Source organism: Gavialis gangeticus, unplaced genomic scaffold, assembly GCF_001723915.1.
Source record: "Gavialis gangeticus isolate Ggan-Ray unplaced genomic scaffold, GavGan_comp1, whole genome shotgun sequence".
In the NCBI taxonomy this organism is placed as follows: Eukaryota; Metazoa; Chordata; order Crocodylia; family Gavialidae; genus Gavialis; species Gavialis gangeticus.
This window is the reverse complement of record NW_017728996.1, coordinates 16,835,016-16,844,744: the sequence shown is the minus strand read 5'-3', so window position 1 is coordinate 16,844,744 and position 9,729 is coordinate 16,835,016. Positions and strand designations below refer to the sequence as shown.

General features: G+C 46.1%; 1 protein-coding gene and 1 long non-coding RNA gene across 5 annotated transcripts in view; one reads left to right on the top strand and one right to left on the bottom strand.

Moving 5' to 3' along the window:
- The window catches only part of LOC109288502, a 13,746-nt gene extending 8,976 nt beyond the window's left edge, over positions 1 to 4,770 (bottom strand). The window contains exons 1-2 of the long non-coding RNA XR_002095170.1: positions 4,699 to 4,770; positions 2,396 to 2,401 (exon numbers count right to left, since the gene is read on the bottom strand). This is a non-coding gene — a long non-coding RNA (uncharacterized LOC109288502). The remainder of the gene's footprint in view (positions 1 to 2,395; positions 2,402 to 4,698) is intronic.
- NTRK3 (neurotrophic receptor tyrosine kinase 3) overlaps positions 1 to 9,729 on the top strand; it is a 306,856-nt gene that overhangs the window by 36,832 nt on the left and 260,295 nt on the right. For all 4 annotated transcript variants that reach the window (XM_019504056.1, XM_019504055.1, XM_019504059.1 and 1 more), the window contains exon 3: positions 4,701 to 4,769. In XM_019504056.1, the coding sequence (XP_019359601.1) occupies positions 4,701 to 4,769 (69 nt within the window). The remainder of the gene's footprint in view (positions 1 to 4,700; positions 4,770 to 9,729) is intronic.

Here is a 9,729-nt window from a genome sequence, read left to right as displayed (position 1 = left end):
TCCCAGAGGAAAAACAGAATGTAATCATGTAAGTAGAGACTGGATCATCGTCCATGCACACAAAGAGGAGCAAATAGAGCTTTCCACAGGTTCAATTCTGGCATTTTCCAACATCTGAGTGCTTAACTTTGCAACCATAATAATGTATTTTTAATTTAATGTTTGTTAAAAAAAAAAAACCCAAAGAATTCCCCAAAAACCTCTTGAGATGAGTAAAAATCTAGTACTCTTGGTTCAGCAATTATACATTTTATTAGATCAACTAGGAAATCACAAAAAAAAAAAAATTTTCTGCAAGCTTTAGGGCTACCAAGTACATTCTGGAGATCAGTGATACTGCTAAGTGAGGAGTATCCTGTCCTTACTGCCTAGGACCTCCCACCTTTTATGTGTCTTTGTTGAAGTCCCAAGATGGAAGTTGCGAGTGTGTGTCCCTCCCCACCGGGTGCGACATGCTGCCTTTTGGATCAGATGGTGGCCCGGCCCTTCGGAAGGAGCGTTTCCTGCCAGATGTGAGCAAGTGGTGATGCATCTCCTTTTGTCCTGGCTTGCTTTTAGTTCTCAGAGGGTTATGGAGAACGGACAAAGTTAAGAGGAGCGCGTCTGCCTGGCAAAACTCCTTGCGTTAGGGAGGGTGTTTCCTTTTTCCATTTCGCTGTGCCCTAAATTCTAATAACACAATCATGCTATTTTTGCTTCCTTATTTGCGTGGAAAGCCTGTTTTGTTTTTTCTTTCCTCTTTCAGAATCCAATTTTCTCTTGACATTTCTGCCTAATGTAGCAAAACATGACCTTTGTGAAAGGACACTTCCAGCAAGATGTGCTCTCTCCCCTGCATCTCTCTCTCCCACATCTCTCTTATGGATCCATCCCCTTTTCAGAGCCTTGTCTGTGCTTGGGGGTTGCAAAGCCTTTACCATCTGATTTTCCTAGAGCAGCAGGGTCTTTTGAACCTTTTCCTCACTGAGCTGTGTGATGCCCCTGGAGGCTGAGCCTTTTATGAGGGGCTCTGCCACCCTCTTTGCCAGGCTGCGTCTGCTATTTGTGGCTATGTTATATGGGTCTAGACAAATAGCCATACCTCATGTTATGCTGAGAATGTGTTAACTGCATGTATAGCATGAGCATCTGTATATTCAAGCAGTAAAACTTGCTAAGTGGTGTGATTGGGTTATAGCAAACTTACAACTTTTTTGTAAGAGGAGTATCTCTGCATCATATTAAGTAACACACATTTGGCTATCATCTGACTGCTCCACAGGGATCATATGAGTTCAGGTGCTGGGGCTGGCAATCAGCTGATTGTCCGTCCCATCCCTGGTACTGCATTGGCATCAGTTCAAGAATGACAGTGGCAGAGACGCAGTGGCCCACGCAGTGGTAAGAGCAGCAGCCTTTCCCAGGCTTGGTTCCCTGTGGCTCACTCTGCCTGCTGCCCAGTGGCAGAGGCCTGGCTTGCCCTGGTGTGCCAGGGGTAGGCACTCCTGGGCTGGACAGTGCTGGGCATGTGGCAGGGAGAGCATGGGCTCTGGGTGTGGAGGTTTCACGTCCCCACAAGTAGCTGTGCCAGCTGTAGCACCCAGTGCTGGGGACAGTATCTGGGGGTGGGGAGAGGGAGGAAAGAGTGGACACAGCCAGCTCCAAACCTGTCCAGACTGGGCTGAGCTCATGGTAAGCATTATCATGCAACTCTTCAGAATATGCTACAACTTTTAATATGGCACAGCAATGCCTGCTACAGTCTAAATAAAACATGTGCTAAGTGTCCTGTGTGACAGGCCTGAAGGAGCCTTTTAACTGTATCATCTGCAACGCTGTATCTGTTTATGTCTGCATGATGCTGTAGCAATACAGGTTAGCTGAATCGACCCGCTCCCCGCAATGAAGCAGCTTACTGCTGCAATAGTTTAACTATACTTTTTTGCTAGAGATGCATGCAGCTGTGTAATGGTTCTGTGCTGACCACTTCTATTGGTATTATTTGCTATCAATATAATAGCTTTTCCTGTCTGCACATCCTAGCCTTTCTTTCTTTTTTTTTTTTGTTTGCACTCTGGAAGCTAGAAATATATTTCCAGCACCCTGGGAATGGAGGGATCTTAGTTGCATGAATAAACAGCTTGTGGTTGTGCCCAGAATGATGCGGTGTGTCTTGGAGCCACAGTGCAATGACGTATTGGTGTCATCCTGTCCCCACTCAGTGTGGTGATATCAGTGTGAGCTGGCCCCCAGCCAAAGGGGATGAGGAGGAATTGAGATGGTTTGCTCTGTAAAGAGGCATTGTGCGCGGGCTCCACCTGCAGAACTCTAGAGCTGACCTTTTCAGGAGAGGTTGCTGTAAATCAGATTATCCACTGGGGCTGTGGTAAATTGTCATGGCCATTTTAAGTCCCACCGCAACCTAGAATTGGGGTTGACACACAAGTGACTTAAAGGCCCCATTTCCCTTCTGCTGGACTTTGCATTCTTTGTTGTGCAACTCATAATTTAAAGCACAGAGCCTGCCAGTGGGCCAACTGGGAGGGCTGGATGACCCACTGGTCTTGGGAAGGTTGGGCTGAAGGGACTGGTTGGTTGCGGCAGGATTTCTCAGGAGGGCTGGCTGCTCAGATGTAGCAAGTGTCAAGTTTTCATGGGCTCTGGACTCCCTGTGAGAGCATGAGGGAGGAATCCTTCTAGGCAGAATAGGTAAAGTCCCCTTAAGGAACCTCTCTGCCCAGCAAAGGCAGGTTGGGCTTGTAGGCCTTACCCTTCTGAACTATACTAGCCTGCTCATGGCATGGTCTTCTTGTTTATCCTGAGTTGAATAGCCTCCTTGCTTACGAAGCCCAGGCAGAGCTGGCGTTCGGAGTTGCTTCTCTGCGTTCAGTCTTGTTTAGCATTTTCTCTGATTCCACCGAGGCTCCCAGTGCCTGGCCTTTAGCAGACTTAGTTGCCTGGAGCTGCCTTTGTGCTACCTCCTCCCTTTGTCCCATCTCTTCTTTTGCTGGCAGTTAATTTAATGAGGCCCTGGGTTTTTTGTTGACATCCCTTGCATTTTGTTGCTATTCACAGCAAAGGGGGTCTCAGCAAGAAGGGTCTGTGCAGCCAGAGAGCAGCCACATGTGATACACTACCACAGCTGCACAGGCCTGGGTGGTGAGGGCAGTGGTGACCGCCTTAAAATAAGGAGAAGAATAACAGTTGGGGATGGGGGTAATGAGAAGCAAAGGGTCAGCTTTAATGGGAGGGACTGAGGACCTGCAGGGCCTTGCTAATGATGGATAATAAGGGTGCAGGACCCAGTGTTTGGATTGGAGCAAATCCTGAAGCAGCTCCACTCTGCAGATCATGTTCCCTAGTAGTTTGTTGCTGATGGGCAAGGCAGGGAAGATGGGTTGGCTTTCCCACTATCAGCACTCCAGGAATGTGCTCCCAGGTTTGCCGGAGGTGGTGTAACCATGTCCTGCCTCCTGCACTTAGGGGCTAGGATTTGAGATCCTAGGCTTCTCTGTGGTTTTGTGACTGGAGAGTCTTGGCAATAGGCATGAGGTTCAGTGACATTTATTGTTTTAGCCTTTAACTGGTGTCCAGACTTGGGGTTCACCAGTAATTCAGTCCTACCCTTTTGGGTTCTTGCTGAGGAAAACATGAAAGTGCAATGGAGTTTGATGCGGGGGTTTCAGAGTGAATTAGAGGAGGGCTTTGCATTTGGTTACTGCTTATCCATGATGGTGATAATGGCTTGAAGCTTTGTGAGGTCTCCCTCATTTTTGCAGTACAGTTTTACCATAGCTGAGTCTTTTCAAGTGCAACGGCTTTGACTTGTGTGATGGCACTTCATTGCTACTGTGGCTAGACTGGGCAGCCACTTGGGATGTATAAAGCTGTGTCCTCTGGTGGGGCTGAACAGTTTGCCTGTTACAAGCTTTGTTTCTTTATTGTTTTCCCTTCACCAAAAAAAAGAAAAGTCAAAGGCAGCTTCTTGCTTCTTTGCCTTCCTGATAATGCTCCATCCTCTCTGAATTAGCCTTGTCCCATGGTCTCTCTCTCTTGTTTCCAGATCGTTCATCCCTCTTCTTCCTCCTCTCATGCCACTATTTCCCAGGCCTTTACCTGACTCAGGTGATGTAGCAGGGATGCTGATTTCTAAAACCTTCCTGGACAGAACCGAACAGGTTTACACTCTTGTGCTTCTGGCATTGAGTGCTGCCAGATGGCGATTGTTTTCCATAGCTAGAGTAGCAGCCCATGGTGCAAGTGGTACAGGTCTAACTGATACTGCCAACACACCGATCTGCTTTAATTTAAAAATCTGACTCTCTGAGTTAGTACTAACCTCTCAGATTGTCACCACTGACAGAATTTCAGAGGCTGACATTTACTCTTTGCCACTGTTTGTTTCCTTTATTTCACTAGCTTTGCTGAATGATTGGTTTGCCATGCTGTTTAGAGCTGGCTTACCTTCTGGGTCATATATACAGTTCTTATATACAGTTGATTTTCCCCTGTTTGGTTGCGGGAGGGGTGGGAGGAGGATAGAAAGTTTGCATTTAGTCTCATAACGTTTTTTTCCTAAGCCTGAAGTTGGGTCTTCAAACTACTTGCCTATCTCCCTGTAAATGTAAACTGGAGTGGAAATGATGAGGTTTGATGAACCTTGTAGAATCCAGCACCGAGGGAATTAATAACCAAGCATTCTTTCTCTTGTTAATTTACAGAGACCTCTCTGGTAACCGGCTCACCACGCTGTCGTGGCAGCTCTTCCAGACGCTGAGGCTTTTTGAACTGTAAGTTCCATGCTGGAGGTATCTCCCGGGAATGAGGAGGGGAGGATGAAAGGAATAGGAGGTTAAAGGATTTTTATAAAGACCTGTTTTGAAATCTGAGAGACAAGAGTGTGGATAATAATGTAAAACTCCAGTGGGCAGAGTCATCTCTGGAAGGGTTTCCTGGGCATTGAAGCACCGGAGCAGAACTGCTTTTCTGTTAATGCCATAATATCGTGCGAGTTAACACCAAAGGGCAAGATGATAAAGCTGTCTCTGGGCTCATAACTGGCTGACTTAAATCCAGGAGCATGATGTTAAAAGGCACCAGGCCAGAATTTGAGTAGCGTTCTTGAAGGGCCCGGTCTTGATCTGGGAAAGTCTCAGCTCCCATTGATTTCCAGGATGTGGCTACTATATGGCCCAGCTTCTCCAGTGTTGAAGGGTGCATTTCCTAAGGGGTGGCAGCTTTAAGGTTGGATGAGCCCTCAGCTCTTCAGTAACCAATGCACCTCTCATATCTTATGTGGGAGATAGGGTAGTGCCTCTCGGGGCTTCTGATGCCCACAGCCTGCTGAATTATTGATCAAGCATTCAACAGAGCATCTGAAGAATAAGTGGACATGAAATCAATGGAGTGCTGCCCTGGTGACCTGTTTTGTTGAGTTTTAGAAATAGTTGTTTGGTGGATATAAAAATATATATATATATGTAGGATTTATCCCAGAGGATCATGGGATATTCCATTCATCCTCACCTGTGATCAATAGAGCTGTAAGCTAGAAGTGACTTATGAAAGAATAAAGGCAGTCTTTCAAGTGGGAGTAAATGCGTTATCACTGGTATTACTGCAGTGTATTTTATTTCTGTCAAATTGTTAAATGAAAAATACTAATCGTGAGATGAGGAAATAAGGAAGCATCCATGTGATGGGGAATATCTGGTTCTTAAAGTAAAAATACTGAATTTGGAACTTGTCTGTGTGCTGATTGCAGCTTGCAACTATTTCAGATCCTGGCTCTGTTCACAAACTTGAGAGAGAGATGAGTAGCCTGCACTCCTGGCTTCCCATTTGGTCTAATGGTGCAGACTGGCAGTACTTGTGTTGGGCAGAGATCTTTGGATTCAAAGCTGCCAGAATACCATAGATCATGTGAACACCTCTAGCACTTTTCAGCAGTTTTGCCCATTTGGTCATATTACACTTCAGGTACATCCCATTTTGGTACATGTTTCTGGCCAAAAAGATTGCACAGGCAATGTGGGAGACCGAGGATCCTTCATGTTAGGGAATAGAATAGCTGTCCATACCAGACGGAGGGCATGAACCAAGAATCCTTTGGCCTTACTTCAGGGATTGCAACCTGAAAGCAGATCGGATTGAATTGGCTCCACACTGCAGCCGTGATGTAACTCATAACCACAGCCCTTTTACCGTGAGCAGGTGAGCTGTATGCAGGAGAAAAACAGAAGTGGTTTAAACAGTCCAGTTCCCTTTGGGGCCGCATTCCAGGTGGCTTTCTTGGGAGATAATGAGCCCTGACTGGAGGGAGAAGGGAAGTGGATAAAGCTGGTGCTATTATTACGAGGAGGGGTGGTGTCAGCTTTCCTTTCCCCATTACAGCTGGACAAAGCAAGCTTCAGGGAAAGCAGTACTTGCCAAGTGATTTCTTCCTAAGATCTCACAGTGGCTCCTAATTTGAAAGCCCTGGGGCTTAACTCTGTCACATCCTTGTATCGAGAGCTGGGCTTCACTTATGCCTACGGGGGATGACTTCCTTTGAGCTGAGGCAGAACAAACGCACAATTCAAATGTCTAAGAAGCAGACAAATTACAAAGACCTTTGATTTTGGATGCGTCTCATGGGAGGTTTCCTTATGGAGAGAAGCCCCTCACCAAGGCTGGCGGTGAGCAGTAGAGCAGGGCAAGCAGGCTGATCTAGGAAGAGAGAAAGGAAACATTTTCTTTATTTGAAGTTTATCACGGTACCAGGGTAGTGGGGTATGACAGGGCAGGGATGTGACAGTACAGGCTCCACAGAATTTGAGGCATGGTTGAGAGAAGACCAAAATGCTGTAAAGCTCACACTACAGGGCTGGTGAATCATGAACTCAAAGGTGCAAGGCAATAAAGGGTGTTAGGGAATGAGTCACAGGAGCACAACTTGGTGTTGTCCCTGAGGGCTACATGGCCAGCGTTCATACAACGAAGTATCGTCTATCTCCATGATTGGAAGAAGTTAGCAATTGATGGGCAAGGAGAGAATTAACTTTTAAAAATACCAAGAGGATCAGTGAGTAGAAGACGGGTGTGTTGAGCTTCCAGAAGTTTTTCAAGCCTTAAAAAAAGGAAGGGAAATATTTGTGGATCATGTGAAGCGACCGGGCAGCACAAGTGGAAGCTAGAGAGAGTCTTGTTGACTATCAACTTGAAGACGGCCAAATATCTCTTGAAAGGAAGAAGCTGATGAAAAGAAAAGATAGAGGCAGAGAGATGGCCCATGGAGAAAGGTCAGGTTGAGTGGGGTAAGCCCTGCAAGATCTTGGAAAAATAAGCATATTACTGAGGTACAAGAGCATGCAGTCCTCTGGAGAGATGGGGCAGAGAAAAAGGAAATGGGGATAAGTTGGCCTTTCGGTGGCAACAGCAGCTTTTTAGGGCAAAGGTGGAGCAGTTGTCACCAAGAAGACAGCCAGTAGGAAGTGAATTTTGGCTTGGGCACAGCCATTCAAAAATTCATGGTCCATGGCATTGAAAGGCAGAAAAGTTTGTGAAAGTGGAGACACATCCGCTGTGGTCTGACTGGATGTAGCACAAGGGATAAAAAAGATAGGAGGACAACTTCCTGAAGGACTTGGGAGGAGAAACAAGCAACCTGTGACAGAGAGGGATGGAGCGTAGGTCCTGACAAAGCCATTCACAGGAAGTGCAGGAGAGGAGAGAGTTGAAATAATAATAATATGAAGATCTGGCTGAGAACTGGGAATCTCCTGAAGAGCTGCAGCATTCAATAGCTGGGTGTTTGCGGTTTGGGCACTTGGAACCAAACAGCAGGAATGAAATGTGTTTTTAAGGCCACAGTTTCTTTCTTTCGCTGGTCAGAGCCAACCTCCTCATCCGGGTACAACCCAAGAGAGAACAACAAGAGGTCGCTTTCCACTGATGCTCTCCCTGCTTCCAGCTCCCACGGGGACAGAGAGCAAGCGGTTTTTTTTGTTCCTGGCATCCTTGGCTAAAGTTAATCCAGGCCTATTTTGTGTGGGCATAGAGTGCTGCAAAGGAAATCCCTGATCAAACTGTATTCAGCAAACCTCAAAAGCAAGAGGTGGGGGACAAAAATATACTACCTGCTCCTGGAAAGCAGCAGTGACCAGTGAGTGAGTCCAGCTCGCATGCACTTAAACTTAGTCTGAACTTGAGTTTCAGGTGTCCAGGTAAAGACTGCACACATTCATGTAAGCCTGCTGTGCATTGTGTGCAAGGGATAGCATCTGAGATTTGCAGCAATGCAGACAGATTGTACTTTCCAACCTTTTTATCCAGGGGCCACAGCTGGCTTCCTTTATCATGTCTTTGGACAGCTTGGAATTACATTTCAGGAGACTTCTCTGCTTTTTTTTTCTTAACAAATCAGCTGTGAAAACTAACTTTCTCATGACACCAAAAGGTCTAAGGTTTTTGAGCCAGTTGTCTATTTGCTTTGTTAGGCACTTGTAGTGATGGGAACCCACACTTTGGCCTTCAGTCCTCCTGAAGCAATCTGTACCTGCTTCTTTACCCTGCCAGACTTTCTGTAGCAGTGTTCAAGGCATGGGACATTTCTGCAAATGTCTTAAGCACAGGTTAATATCTCATGTGCTAGAGGCTTGAGGACTTATTGCCACTAATAGCCACATGAATAGAATTGGAAATAGGCAAAAGATGCTTCCCTGCTCTTTTCAAGGGGCTAAATTGACAATTGGAAACTGTGCATCAATCCATACATGAACTCTTGCCTTTCTTGTTCCACCCCTTTCCACCAAGGGCTCTGAAATGGTGGAGATGGTGAGACCCTCTACAGAGGCCCAGAGACTGGGAATTAAATAAGAATAAATGGGCATTTTTCTTTTTTTTTGCCAGACGCTCCTTTTCATTCAAAGGCTCAGCAAGGCAGGATTGGACTCCCTGCCTGGGAGAATGTTTTAAGCTGCAAGGCTCCGGACTCTCAACCATAATTTTATCAGAAGCAAAATGGATATTGTCAGAGCACTTGTACAACTGGCCCGGGAAAGTTTTAAGACCCTCTTTGTTGGAGGCTTTCAAGAAGAGGGTGGAAAAGCACTGGGCAGGGCTGCTTTAGGAATAGCACAGCCTACATTCATGCTGGGGATTGGATAAGACCTGTGAGGTCCCTTCTAATCTTAACATTCGGTGATTCTGTAATGGAAATAAGGAACAGATTTGCTGGTCCTGTCCAGGACTTCAGTGCAGATACTTCTTGTTTCATGTGATGAATAGACCCTTCAAATCCTGGCCATGGCTCTGTGGGTTTTGCATGTTCCACCCAGCTGACCTACTCACGGTAGAGTCATTTTAGCATGAGCATACATGCAAATCAGTGATCATCTCAGCATAGTCTAGGAATCCAGAGACATCTGTCCCACAGTGCTTCTCGCTACTCCTGGAGCAGGATTGTCAGGGTAATTCCTACCAGGTAGGGTGTTGTGGAATGGAGGTAGGAGGCTTGGCTGAAATGGGTTGCTATAATATTAGCAGTTTCTATTCCACCCATTGTGGGCTGATCTGTGTTGAATGAACTGAATTAAAGACTTTATTCTAGGCATTACAACCAGGGATTGTGTAATTCCTGGATTGCAGAATGTGTTTAGGGACATGGATCTTTGGAACATGAAGTGCCTTTACACGAGCACCGAGGGTGCTCTGACGCTCTGTAATTCCAGCACATCGGAGCAGGCTTGATTAATCAAGTCTGCTGAAGTG